This window comes from Ascaphus truei, chromosome 15, assembly GCF_040206685.1.
Source record: "Ascaphus truei isolate aAscTru1 chromosome 15, aAscTru1.hap1, whole genome shotgun sequence".
In the NCBI taxonomy this organism is placed as follows: Eukaryota; Metazoa; Chordata; class Amphibia; order Anura; family Ascaphidae; genus Ascaphus; species Ascaphus truei.
In genome coordinates, this window is record NC_134497.1 from 27,559,469 (window position 1) to 27,574,415 (window position 14,947).

The 14,947-nt window shown below is 41.7% G+C and overlaps 3 protein-coding genes and 1 long non-coding RNA gene across 4 annotated transcripts in view; 1 reads left to right on the top strand and 3 right to left on the bottom strand.

Annotated features, from left to right (window-relative positions):
- The window catches only part of LOC142466734 (uncharacterized), a 455,555-nt gene that overhangs the window by 293,966 nt on the left and 146,642 nt on the right, over positions 1 to 14,947 (bottom strand). The gene's annotated exons all lie outside the window — the stretch shown is intronic.
- The window catches only part of LOC142466729 (uncharacterized), a 142,464-nt gene that overhangs the window by 119,482 nt on the left and 8,035 nt on the right, over positions 1 to 14,947 (bottom strand). The gene's annotated exons all lie outside the window — the stretch shown is intronic.
- Positions 4,527 to 5,997, bottom strand: LOC142466736 (uncharacterized). Its single transcript, XM_075572087.1, has one exon. The coding sequence runs from the start codon at positions 5,868 to 5,870 to the stop codon at positions 4,698 to 4,700; it is 1,173 nt and encodes a 390-aa protein (XP_075428202.1). The 5' UTR covers positions 5,871 to 5,997; the 3' UTR covers positions 4,527 to 4,697.
- LOC142466737 (uncharacterized) lies at positions 9,076 to 14,837 on the top strand. The gene is made up of 6 exons (XR_012788203.1): positions 9,076 to 9,238; positions 9,330 to 9,396; positions 9,762 to 9,787; positions 12,108 to 12,262; positions 13,276 to 13,298; positions 14,574 to 14,837. It is a non-coding gene; the product is annotated as an uncharacterized LOC142466737 (long non-coding RNA).

The following is a 14,947-nucleotide window of genomic DNA, read 5'->3' on the forward strand; positions in this document are numbered from 1 at the left end:
CTGTGGCAGGACCTTAAGAGAGCTGTGCATAAACCAATGGCCACAAACCTCAATGAACTGAAGCAACGTTGTAAAGAAGAGTCGGACAAAATTCTTCCACAATGATGTGAAACTCAGGTCATACAGAAAAAGATTACTTCAAGTTATTGCTGCTGAAGGTGGTTCTACTGTGAGCATTCGCCATCCTGGCGGTCGCAGACTGTCTCCTCACCTCTAAAATACTCCCGTGACTGGGACTCTGCATGCGCTGTCTCGTGGCCCCGTTACGCTTGCGCGAATCTTGCGTGGCCTGATCGTCTGCCTGCAGGTTCCGTCTCCACCATCCCCGATCTGACATACGACGGGTGCGCTCATCCAGCCTCCAAGCTCCACCCCCGCTCTAATGATGGACAGGGCTGGCATGGGAGAGACGCGCGTCTCAGGCTCCGACCCCTTACCTCCATGACACACGCAGGTCGGCGCACGATCGGTTCTGCCCCCATTTACTCTAATGATATACAGGACCAGCGTGGGAGTGCCGCACACCTCAGGCTCCGCCCCCTGACTTCCGTGACGCGTGCGATCGGTTTCCCCCCCCCCATCCCTGATTAGGCTGCATCATAGGGCACACCTCTGTGCACCAGCAGCCTATTGGAGTCTACTACCTAGTACCGTCCTGGCTGGCTATTGGAGGTTCTTCCTTTATATACCTTCCTGCTGCATACACTCTTTGCAGAGCATAGTCTAGTGTGACACCATGCCTTGCTGCATTCCAGTACCTGTGACCTTGCCTGTTGAACTCTTGTTGCCTGACCCTGCATCTTTTGGACTTTGCACCTCTCCTCTCCTGATCCGGCTATGAATGACCATTCTCCTGGTCTCTTGTGGTAAGCTACGCATTACGTCTACAAGCCATTGAATCATAAGGTGTATTTAGTTTTTCACACATGGCTTCTCTATTTTGGCTTTATTTTTGTTAAATAAATCATGACAGTGTAATATGTCATGTGTTGTTGTTCATCTGAGGTTGTATTTACAGCTGAGCCCTTGGTATATGGCGGGTTCCGTTCCAGAGGCCCGCCGTACTGCACCGACACACTTTATTCGAGCAAATACCCAGTATGTACCTGGAAGATACCTGGAATGCGCCGCTCCTCACCTCTGACAAGCCCCGTTGCGTTTGCCTTCCCAGCCTGGGTTCATGCCTGGCTGACGGGCGGCTGATCTGTTAAATGATAATGATTAGGATTTAATAGGCTGCAATGCTTCGCGTGTCTACCAGATGGCATAAATTCATGAATTGTAATGCAGTATATATATATATATATATACTGTGCAGTATTGCAGCCAGCGGGAATAAAATGCTTCAATCCCTGCCTGGAAAATACCTCAATGCACTCGGGCAGAAAACAGTCACAAACCTCAATACACCCGGGTATACCCGAATTCGTGGGACTAGCCGAGCTCGAATAAAGTGTGTCGCCAGTGTATACTGAAAATCGCCGGAAAGCGGATCCAACGATTTTCACTTATCCGCATGCGCAAATCGGCATTTTTGCCGTTCTGCGCATGTGCAACCTATGGTATGCACGCGCAACATGCGCGCCGTGCGCACCCGCCTGTTCTGCGCATGAGCGAGTTACAAATCAAGATGGCGGCCCCCTTCTCGGTGCCGCCGTATTAGCGTATCGCCGAGAAGCGGGGCCCTGCTGTACCTAATTTTTAGACCTACTAAGAAACAGATGATTGTTATTATGTCCTGATATGTAAAACCATACAATTCAAAGAGGCTGTACTTTCTTTTTCACACAACTGTATATACAATGAGACATAAAATTAGATTTCATTAAATCAAGCGACAACCTTGTGACAATGTGATATGCCATATGCTGCATTGATTGATGCCATAACATGTTTAATGTACTCAAGTACTTTAAGGTGCGTTTGAGTTCGTAGAAGGGGCTATATAACTTACCTTCAGTCTTGCCCCAACCATTCTCCTTGAGAAAGGGCTGTATAGCCTGAAAAGCGTGGGAGAATTTTCCTGTCCTGTCTTTAGTGTTTTTTGTTTCTTAACAAGTAGTATAATAAAAGTTTTTTATTTTTGCATCTACCTGGTGAGTTGATTGGTGCTTCTTACTGAATTTGACTGTTTCAACCAGTCTTTTTCCTGCTCATGCACCCATATTGCCCCAACAAATTCTTTCACAAAATCAGAACACACACGGAACTTCCAAATTAAAGACTTTATAAATTGTCTTATGAAAGGGTAATATATGTTGTCAATTGTGACTGTGGGAAACTCTATGTGGGTAAGACGCATAGAGCTTTCAAGATTAGAGTCTTTGAACACATAGCATCGGTGCATAATACACTAGATAAACCTATTGCGAGACATACCATAGAAGCACATAATGGTGACTCACGAGTGCTACACTTTACTGGGATCTAGCATGTCCCTCTCGGAAAGGTGATTGGGACCGGCCTTTGCTTCAGCAGAGTGCAGATGGATTTTTGACTTAAAAACACAGTCCCCTCTCGGTCTTAACAAGGGTTTTATCTATTCACCCTTTTTCTGAATTACCTATCCGTGGACCAGTTGTACTTTCTTAATAAAGAGGGGTTTCTATGGGGATCCAGGTATATAGAACTAATTAACAGCAGGGACTGAATTGACTTTAGAGGCTGTCCAACTAGAACTAGTTCATTCCTACATCCCCATATAATTATATCATCTAATGTTCCACCTCTATGCTAAAACACCACCAACTGAAACTCTGACTCTATAGATTCAAAACACCATAAGGTGTTTGGGGACAAGTTTGACTATGCCATCTGCAAGGACCAAGTCCACCCCTATATCCATTTGTCTATGTTACCAATTGATATTTAGTTCTCGGGTTCATTTACGATACAATTATTTGTTTATATACATATATATCTATGACCTTTAACGTGTGCTCTATCCCATGTGGTTAAGGTATTTTCACTTTTGCTCCTATTGTTGGGAGTTCTGCTAGTGACTCAGAAGTTACGAGTATTTCAGGACGTGTGAAGTACTATGTATTATATACTAGCTCTCTATTTTCTTATTGAACATCTGCTACAATATAAGATTACAATTCTAAGTGAAATATGGCACTATTTTGTCCCTTTTCATAATGCTCCCAATCAATACAGTAAGAATTGGGACCTAAGGGGTAAATACGTTTAAGGAATTATCCTATACGTGCCTCCATGGGCTATTTAAGAAGGGACAGGACATTAGGTCTTCACGCCCCTGAAGAAGCATAGGTGTACTATATGAAACGTGCATCGGGTTTTAGAGACGTCACTACGGTGATGTCAGTTGCTGAGAACTGATGCGGAGGCAGTTGAACCAAGGGCTGGAAACCGGGTAGTACAGCGGAGGATGTAATAAGTTTACACTGTGCCTTTTGCTGTGCTACTGTAGCCATTATGCACCGTGTGGGTTTGATATACTGACATTGCCTACGCAGACGCACGGTTTAGGTTGTTACCTGTTAAGTGCGATGCTACCGTTGCAAATATGCTAAGATGTGTCAGGTCGGTCTGATACATTGACATTGCTTGCACAGATAGATTGATTTGGTTGTCACTTTTTACTTGTTACACATGGTCCCTCCGCCACATATGAGCCCTCTCCAATAGGGAAGGCTTTACCGGGCTAGGGGATATGGGCTGATTACTAACAGTGCATGAGGCTGTGAGTGTTGAACACTATATTCCTACCATAGGGAAGTGTAATACAAAGTGTCTACCGCTACTGAGTAATGCTCTATAATCTGAGCGATGGATTTATTGGGTAGACGGAATATATGTTGTGCAATTGATACTTACTAACTCTGTGTCATTAATGTTTGATTCCAAGCAGTGTTCGACTTTACATTGTCACTGGCGGTCTATATATCGACATAATCTGTCTTTATCTAACTGTGCATAAGGACTCAGGTCATTGTCCACCTATGTATGGACTTTGCAATATGCAGCGTGAAGGCAGCGTGACATATTTAGCATTGTTTAGCTTTGTAAATAGTGTTCCCACTTAGCTCAGATTTAATGAGCAGTACCTGCTTACTGTATGGTCACGCTCACTTCGAGCTTTGCTAAAGAGCATACACCATTTCATCTGCATAATACACTCCCAGTATTATTAATCTGCAATTTATAATTTGTGGTTTAGAGGATTTGAGTATATATACCAATGAATGTGCTCATCTGCTCCTACCCTTCACATCTCACCACGTTTTTAATTATCACTTTGTATATATTTTTCACATTGTATATTGATTTATAAAATGTTATTGTTTTTGATTCATTTGAGGAAAATAGACCAGTCTCTATGGATGATATCATATCAGTCTGCCCATTCATTAGCAATTAATTTACTGATGATAATCTTGATTTAAATAAGTAGAGTGTAAACATTGGGGATACTTTTGTTCTGGTCTTCTTAGACTGGAAACTTTTTGGTAGTGTAGTGTATGTCCTCTTTGCACCACTTGTAAATTACGCTTATAAGAATATTAGGGTTGAGCGGTGAGCTTTATTGTTATCTGTAATCATGCAGCATGACCTGGGTATGCCCAGGAATACATCCTGTGAAATGTTCGAATAATGGCCGCTGCATCTGTATGGGAGCGACGTAGTCACTGCTTATCCCTAAACATGCCTGGCTTTAGAGATGGGTCTCTCCCCTATGTGTTTCCTAAGGCTGGATAAATCACTAAATCTCTTCCCACATTCCATACATGCGGTCTCTCCCCTGTGTGTGTCTTCTTGTGTGTGTTCAGGTGGCATAACTGACTAAACCCCTTCCCACATTCCCCACATACATGCGGTCTCTCCCCTGTGTGTGTCCTCTTATGTATGTTCAGGCTGGACGACACAATAAATCCCTTTCCACACTCCCCACATACATGAGGTCTTTCCCCTGTATGTGTCCTCTTGTGTCTCACCAGTTTGGAAGAGTCACTAAATCCCTTCCCACATTCCCCACATACATGCGGTCTCTCCCCTGTGTGTGTCCTCTTGTGTGTGTTCAGGTAGGATAAGATACTACATCCCTTCCCACATTCCCCACATACATACGGTCTCTCCCCTGTGTGTGTCCGCTTGTGTGTGTTCAGGTGGGATAAGCCAATAAATCCCTTCCCACATTGCTCACATAAATGCGGTCTCTCCCCTGTGTGTGTCTTCTTGTGTGTGTTCAGGTGGGATAAGATACTAAATCCCTTCCCACATTCCCCACATACATACGGTCTCTCCCCTGTGTGTGTCCGCTTGAGTGTGTTCAGGTGGGATAAGCCAATAAATCCCTTCCCACATTGCTCACATAAATGCGGTCTCTCCCCTGTGTGTGTCTTCTTGTGTGTGTTCAGGTGGGATAAGATACTAAATGCCTTCCCACATTCCCCACATACATGCGGTCTCTCCCCTGTGTGTGTCCTCTTGTGTATCATCAGTTGGGATAAGCCAATAAATCCCTTCCCACATTGCTCACATAAATGCGGTCTCTCCCCTGTGTGTGTCTTCTTGTGTGTGTTCAGGTGGGATAACTGACTAAACCCCTTCCCACATTCCCCACATACATGCGATCTCTCCCCTGTGTGTGTCCTCTTGTGTATGTTCAGATGGCATAAATGACTAAATCCCTTCCCACATTCCCCACATACATGCAGTCTCTCCCCTGTGTGTGTCCTCATGTATTTGTCCAGGTTGGATAACCGACTAAATCCCTTCCCACATAAATACGGTCTCTCCCCTATGTGTGTCCTTGAGTGTGTGTTCAGGATGGATAACTGACTAAAACCCTTTCCACATTCCCCACATACATGCGGTCTCTCCCCTGTGTGTGTCCTCTTGTGCATGTTCAGATGGAATAACCGACTAAATCTCTTCCCACATTCCCCACATACATGTGGTCTCTCCCCTGTGTGTGTCCTCTTGTGTGTGTTCAGGCTGGATAACTGAGTAAATCTCTTCCCACATTCCCCACATACTGCACCGACACACTTTATTCGAGCAAATACCCAGTATGTACCTGGCAGATACCTGGAATGCGCCGCTCCTCACCTCTGACAAGCCCCGTTGCGTTTGCCTTCCCAGCCTGGGTTCATGCCTGGCTGACGGGCGGCTGATCTGTTAAATGATAATGATTAGGATTTAATAGGCTGCATTGCTTCGCGTGTCTACCAGATGGCATAAATTCATGAATTGTAATGCAGTATATATATATGTACTGTGCAGTATTGCAGCCAGCGGGAATAAAATGCTTCAATCCCTGCCTGGAAAATAACTCAATGCACTCGGGCAGAAAACAGTCACAAACCTCAATACACCCGGGTATACCCGAATTCGTGGGACTAGCCGAGCTCGAATAAAGTGTGTCGCCAGTGTACATGTGGTCTCTCCCCTGTGTGTGTCCTCTTGTGTGTGTTCAGGCTGGATAAGTTCCTAAATCTCTTCCCACATTCCCCACATACATGTGGTCTCTCCCTTGTGTGTGTCCTCTTGTGTGTGTTCAGGCTGGATAACTGAGTAAATCTCTTCCCACATTCCCCACATACATGCGGTCTCTCCCCAGTCTGTGTTGTCTTCTGTGCATTTTGGTTTGAGAACCTAGGGCCTCATGCAGTAAGCGTTGATAAGGGAATTATCACCATTTTATAGCCAAAATTGGGTTTGAGATTCAGTAAGCGCCGATAAGTGCTTGATTTCGCCAGGTTTCGGAGCCGATTATTTTGTTATGGCCAGTCGGCTGCCGATAAGCCTGTTTTCGCCACTGATCGCCACTTTTTTAAATCGGCTGGATTCAACAAAAAAAAACAGCTTATCGGGGCTGATCGGCACTACGAAATTGAGATGTTATGGCCGATTTCTCCCGCCAACTAAAGTTGGCAGTTTGGACGGGAGAACGATCGCTAAGGCTGCCGGAACGGCACTTAGAAAAAAAAAATCTTCTGTACATCAATGGAGTCAATGGAGCGGGGACGTATAACAGTATAGTACTGTTTACGTTTCATTGCTCACAATACAAACGTCATTTGCATTACAGTGTGGGGGGCATTCCCTGCATTGTGTCACGGCTGACGTGTATTATTTGCATAACATTATACTTTTACATGTTTGCAGCATTTGCGGGTCACATTACTCATCATGTGATGATGTGGCAAGGGAAAATACTATACTCAACTCTTAAAGGAGAACCTCACATCATAGCACACATTTTACTGCATTGATCGACAATTGTTTACATGATGTTACACATGTCACACATACACCGTATATTCATGTTCCTTTACATTACACAATGCTTGTAATGTGTCACGCATCTTTAAACGTTCATGTACATCTAAATTCTCATGTTTACATCTACGTTTGGTCCTCCCTATTTTCATGACGTCACTTATTGGACGCGCAATCACATTGCATATTTACATTATAACCGTAGCATTACAAGCACTTCAACCTAACTTATACACACATGTACAGTAATTCAGCATTGGGACACCTTGTTAACTCATTCTATACCAACTATCCTCCTTACAGAAATGCATGCATATGCACACGACTATTCATTGTTGGCAACATGTCACAATAACATGGCTAATTACACATGTTACACAAAACTTTTCCCACATCAATCTCAGCCTTTTTGTCTCATTACATGACTGACTCTTGCGTTCACAAGTTTTACATGCATTGCACATGCAACTATTTATTTGCAAGCAATGTTTCTACAAAGCATCACGTCACATCATTGGCAAATATCATCATTCCCTGCAGAATACACACAACAACTGCACACAGCTTGCCACACAAGTACTTTATTATGTTCATGTAAAACCTTGCATTTTACTATGTCACCTGACATCATTATACCTATTTAAAGGACGCCCATTACCTGCTCATTCACAGCTACTCATTTCAAAATGTTGAGATTGTTTAGGAGACGGAGGAACATTCTTTTCTATGACATGCTTGATGATGAAGACAATCATATAGGGCAAGGGAGGGACACACCGAGGGACAGTGACAGGGACAGTGACGCGGATACGACAGGGACAGGGACAGGCCGAGGGACAGGGAGAGGGACAGGAGATCAGAGGAGAAGACAGAGGAGACAAGTTGTGCCTCGTCCGCGTCTGTACAGGGAGAGAACCCTGTTAGATGGGATGAGTGAGGAGGAGATTGTAAGTCGCTATCGTTTGAGTTCAGCAGCAATCTTAGCTCTTTATCAGGAGATAAGGGGAGATTTAGATTTTTTCACAGCCAGAGGTCGTGCAGTCCCTGGGCTTGTTAAAATGCTGTGCTCATTACATTATCTTGCTTCCGCGTCATACCAGACAACTGTGGGCATAGTGGGCGGGGTCTCGCAATCTACATTCTCGCGGGCCTTGACCCAGTTTCTCTATGCACTCAATAGACGCGCTAGGAATTATATTCATTTTCCTACAGAGGCGACAGAGTGGCTGGAAGTCAGGACTGGCTTTTATAATATAGCAGGGATACCATGTGTGCTGGGTGCAATCGATTGCACACATGTTGCTTTGATTGCACCTAGTCAGAGTGAGCATGTGTACCGCAATCGGAAGCACTACCATTCACTCAATGTACAGGTGGTATGTGATGCCACGATGAGGATAATGCATGTGGTACCCAAATTCCCTGGTTCCAGTCACGATTCCTCTATCCTGAGGAACTCTTCAGTCTTCCATGCGTTCGAAGAGGGACATTTTGAATATGGTTGGCTGCTGGGTGAGTACACATTTACATGTTATAACACAAAACACATTTTTATTTAGGAATGTTGGCATTGTAGAATTTGATCACTAATGTAAGCTTATGTGTGCTCCATTCATTATAGGTGACTCAGGATACGGAATTAGGCCGTGGCTCTTGACTCCGGTGCTAAACCCTCAAACTGAAGCAGAGGAGAGGTACAATGCAGCCCATATATCTACAAGATCTGTTATAGAGAGGACATTTGGCCTACTCAAGACCAGATTTAGGTGTCTGGACAGAACTGGTGGGGCTCTTCTATACAAGCCTCAAAAAGTGTCTGATATTATCCTTGCCTGTTGCATTTTGCACAATGTTGCACTCAGGCACAATGTACAATCAGACCTAGCTGAGCCTTTGGTAGACGAGCATCCCACCCATGTAGCTGCTGAAAATGAACAAACAGCCAGTGGTGGCCAGACACGACAGAATCTCATCAATTCATTTTTTTCTTGTAAGTAAAAACAGATATGTTCCAAGTTCTACTTTTATACTTACATTATGTTATCTTAACAATAATTTTTTTTTATATAACCTTCTGTTAGGACACAGATAAATATGGGTTGCACACCTTTCTTTTCTCTGCTGTGTGCACAAAGGGATGTGGCACCGGTATGTTATTGTTGCACAGGTTATATAATCCCTCTTCAATTGTACTTTAGTTGTGTGTATGTGAATACAACTGGGGTAACAAAGCACTAATATTTTAGCATTGTGTTGTTCCTTATGCTAACACAATACACATATTATGCCCATACTCATTCATGCTTCTAGTATGCTTACATACAATGTTATTGGTGCAGTGTAACATGTACATCCATATGATGTGTACACCAGGCTCATTTACATTTTGAATGTCATTAAATATACATGGTGTTGCACATTTAACACCAAATACACACTTTGATGTGTTGTTTACGGTACTGAAGATGGCATGTCAATGTTTGCAATTTATATATTGTTCCTTTGCATTATAGGTATATTTGCAGTATGACTGATCATGGTATGTATATTTGCTGACATCTCTCATAAGATGTGGCTACCTCAATCTTCCTATAATTATTTGAACTAAAAACCCAACATATTGGTTTAAACACAAATGTTACATATATGTACTTTCTGTATCATGTATATGCATTTAGCTACTCTTGAGGTTTCATGTGCATTGTATTACAAAATGATTACTCACATTTCATCACATTTTATGTATGTTTCCTTATAATTTCCATTCATGTAATATAGAGGTGTTTGGAGAAAAGGGGATAACTGTACTTATTTGTTTACTTACGGGAGCACATTCATCACTAGCATAGACACACTTTTTAAGACAACTGTTTGTGTCTCTATCAATTGGTGTAGGATCCATGTATAACACCGACAAATGATAACACCAGCTTTATTATGGTAGCTTATATCATCATATTGACTATACTATGTATTTTTAAACGATTAATAAACACCGTAAACTATAGTTAGTTAGGTTAATGAAATATACACAGAAACGTACTTCATAACATGATGGTGATGTCATATTCAGAACATCATGCATTGGAGGGGACCATAACATCTGGCCAGTAACATTATTTGCTACAGTCCCAAACCATTTTATCTACATACCCATGTAACAAGAGATTTTAAATATAAATGGCTACTTGGTTGTAAGTGTCCTTTACATTGGGAGAAGGAGTGGCTCAGTGAGTAAAGACACACACTGGCACTGATAGTTTGAAGCAGGGGAGTCTGGTTCAATTCCCGGTGTGGGCTCCTTGTGACCTTGGCCAAGTCACTTTATCTCCCTGTGCCTCATGCGGCAAAAAAACATTTGTACGTTCCACGGGCCAGGGACCTCAGGCTGAAACATGTGTCTGTAAATCGCTGCGTACAACTAGCAGCCCTATACATGAACATGCTCATATTATTATTATTATTATTGTTACATAGTTTCGACAGTCATACGTTCCATTACACAATAGAATACACAAATGTGTTAGCAGAGTGGGAATGGTTGTTATATAAAAAACACACCATGTCATAAAATGTTAGTAGTCATTAAAGAACACTCAAGAAAAATTCAATAGGCACTATTTTGCAACATCATTATGTTAATTAAGTGCTTATGCAATATAGGCATAAGGGTATCACTTTTTTAATTGTTTGTTAATAAGCGCTGCAAGCAATATAAAATTAGTTCCATATGTAGTATAGTAGTCGGTGGCTCCTCCTCACAATCATCTCATATAAAGGTAGACTCTTCTGAAATCATACATTGATCCGATTGTATCTTCCCCGACATCTCTGAAATACAGCAAACACATGATGGTCAAATATGGCACCTTACTATATATGTATCCGTGACAACGCGTTACACAGCTCTATATGATTGTGTACATACACACGTCACTCATTTATATGTTACAACTACAAGTGTACATCAGTATGTAATTTTTATTATCATTTGTAGCAGCCATAACTATGTATATGAAGTGAACGTTGCCTGTATACTGAAAAATGTGCGCGCACATCTTAGTGTGCGCACGCACTTCACGCTTGGCTCCACTAACTGTTAGCGCATGCGCAAAACAAAGCGAACGTTGTGCGTTCAATACATGTAGAAAATACCAGTAAACATCACATCTTTATTTCAAATACAATGAAGATGAAACTAAAATCATTCTAAACGAGTACATCTGTATTCTTTTAAACCAGACGTGTTTGGACAGAAAGGACGGCCGATAACACAATGCGCAAATGCAATACGTGTGACGTCATGTTAAGCCAGCGTGAAACGCACGCTAACACTCCTCCCACTCAATTAACATTCGGCTAACGCCCAGGGTACGCCTACAAACACTGAGCCGCACGCATCACACACTGCAGTTACCGTTACTATAACAAAACATGACAGCCAATAGGCTTTGAGGCGCGCACGTCGCTTGGGGGCGGGACTTACATCCGTAATCCTTTTTAAGGACGCCTTGGCCCATGACAAGGGTCCCACGTCATACGTGGTGGACCCGGTTTTCAATGTTGTAGATGTTGCATGATAACAAAACAGGTATGTGTTAGAGTTATGGAAAAATGTTGCTAATATGTTTAAAGGGATAGGAAAGTACGTATATGTATACCGTCAGCAATGTGTACTACTCTTTCAGGTTCTACTATATTGTATTAGGAAACAATTTGTTTGTGATCGCTACATGTTATGCAGTCTGCAATGTTACGCTGTATCCACGCATTGAAAGTGAAAATGGTGGTTACAAAAAAAAAAAAAATTTAAACGCAGAGTCAACGCATAACGATTGTTATATTTACCATTCTTCTAGAATTAACTCTTCGCCTGGCTGCAACTGGTCGCTCCAGAAATGCAAGGCATTTTCATCCACGCTTGACCCAACCGCTGAATCCAGTATGACACATATCTCCTCCAGGATGCGCTCATAGGAATCGCCACTGCTTTCTTCAAATAATTGGTCGGGAGGTAGGTTCATTTCTTCGGGTTCCCATTCCAATGCATTTTCAGCTGAAAGGCTTGGTACATAATCATAGTACTTTTGTTCTTGTACAATGTGGGTTTCAGGAATGGAGGCTGCAGATATTGCAGCACGTATCGATTCAAACGGATCAGTAGTAGCGGATACATTGCTATTGCCATTAGGAATAAATATGCCTTTCACAACAATATAAGTGCCGTCTTTCAGGAGAAATTGTTTTTCCGGGGCAATCTTCCAGAAACCATAGGTGTGTTGTAGCTTATCCTGGTCACGTTCAAAAAAGTCATTACTTGATAAAGTGAATCTTATTGAGGAATTAAAATTCCGTGCATGCTTACGGTCTTGGTAATAAGGATATTTTGCTCGAATGAAATCATCGATTTGGCGTGTGCTTGCTTTCTGTCCGCGACTGTTCAAGATGGCTTCACAGATCATGTACTTATACCCTAAAAGGGGATTAATATTGTTAACGAATTCATCAGCCATGTCTGAGTAGCACAAAAGCTGTGTGCAGGTCTGTGTTATTTGCTCATCAAAATGAATGTGCTGAATGGCTAACAAACTCCTGTTTTTCCTTGTCAAGGTCAACAAAACTAACTACTTTGACTCCTTATTTCAAACGCCAATTGGATTTGTTTGTCTAATTGGGTTAACAGTTGTGGTTTGTGATATGGGACTGTGGGAGAAACATTTCTCCTTCTTTTATCTCGTTTGTGAAAAACATCCCTAGAATTTGAATGCGTTCACATAGTGTTTTTTTGAACACTAACAAAGACCACTGTGTGAAAATATTTCTTAGCCAGGCATATCAGTACAAACACACACCTGCAAAAAGAAATGTTTTTTCCCCGCTTACATTTCTGTGTGTATGTGAAAGTCTGGTTAACTCCCTGTCTGCATGAGTTTAAATACGTGTGTATATATATATATATCTAAATATATCTCTCTTATAAAAATATATATATTTATATATTATATTTTATTTTTTTTAATATTGCAGGAGTACACACAACATTGATGGCAGTAAGTATACCTTGTATGAAACCTATTTAAATGGTGAGAAACATGATTGAATGAAGTAATAAACATTTGTTTAAGCACAATACTGTTAGAGTCTCATACTTAGGATATTTCTCAAACATTATGCCTGTATTATTAAAATAGTGTGCTTTCACAAGGAAGCATGAAGTGTATTAGTTTGTAAAATACATGTATACCAGTTTATATAGTACTATATATATATATATATATATATATATATATATATATATATAGAGATATACACACACACACACACACACACACACACACACACACACACACACACACACACACACACACACACACACACACACACACACACACACACACACACACACACACACACACTCAGTGTGTGTGTATATATATTTTTATACATTCTGAGATGTTATTGAAACAAGAACACACAAATGATTAAAGGACAAAATTAGAATGCCCAAGCAAGGCAAAGGTAAGTAATAATTTACACATAATCCTGCTGTACACGTACAAGAAAGATGTTTGCAGTTACTTAGGTGTTTTTATAAATGCATGTGACTAATATGCATATGCAATTCTTACATCAATTAACACACCCAAATGCAATGTTTTGCTGCAAAGTCAATGGCAGCTTCTCTAAACTTTGCAACTGGTTCCAGGTGGACCATTACTGAACAGACGATTAATACATAAATATTTATAACACTATTCATTAATTGAGTGTTAACATTTCCAAAACTTCACGTGTACAAGAACATACTTGAAAGTTTGGAAACAACACAGTCTTCAGCATACATACAATAGTAATTAGATAATGTGAAGTCAACAAAACAAGGCCAAAGACATATTTTCTGAATTATAACATTTATTTATTTTGTTCCTTTTGCGAGCGAGTAACAGGCCTGCTTGTTGTCTCTTGAATTTTCCTTTTTCTTTTGCCACCAACTTTAGGCACAGCAGAGCCACTTTGAGTGGCCTCTGGCACTTCACGGGCAGGGCTTGTGGGCAGTGACTCACCTACAGGGCTTTTGGGCAGTGACTGTTCACCTACGGGGCTTGTGGCCAGTGACTCACCTACAGGGCTTGTGGCCAGTGATTCACCTACAGGGCTTTTGGGCAGTGATTCACCTACAGGGCTTTTGGGTAGTGACTGTGAGCAAGTTGGTAGACACTGCACAAGTGATGGTTGGTCTGTTTCATGTGTGTCTTTTGTTGTTTTTGACCAAAAACTGGTCAGTAGTAACTGCTTGTATTTTGTTTTTGTGGGCTCCTTTGTAGGTGTCAGCTGCTGATTTTGTACAGATGGCAGTGGTAGTATGTCGTCAGGAACCTGCACAGCAATCTCTGCTACTTGACCGGTAACATTTGGGCCTGGTGAATGAATATCAGATGAATGTGGTGAAAACTGACCTGCATGAACAGATCCTGGCTGGGAGGTGTTGAATTGTGGTACATTAGTCATTCTCCAGTAATTAGCTTGTGTTTGCTGAACAACTAATGCTTCGAATGAGGTGTTGATTTTTTGCAACTGTTTCGGCACTTCAATGAAGACTCTGTGGAGATGTGCCAATTGTGAAACTGTTTCTTCCTGCAGTGCAATCATCCTTTCCAGCACTGTCATGAAGTCAGAATGGCGACGATTTTCTGCTTCC

What these genes read in the sequence shown, in the direction of transcription:
- LOC142466736 (XM_075572087.1), bottom strand. Translation starts at nt 5,870, where the DNA reads ATGCACAAGAGGACACACACAGGGGAGAGACCGCATGTATGTGGGGAA.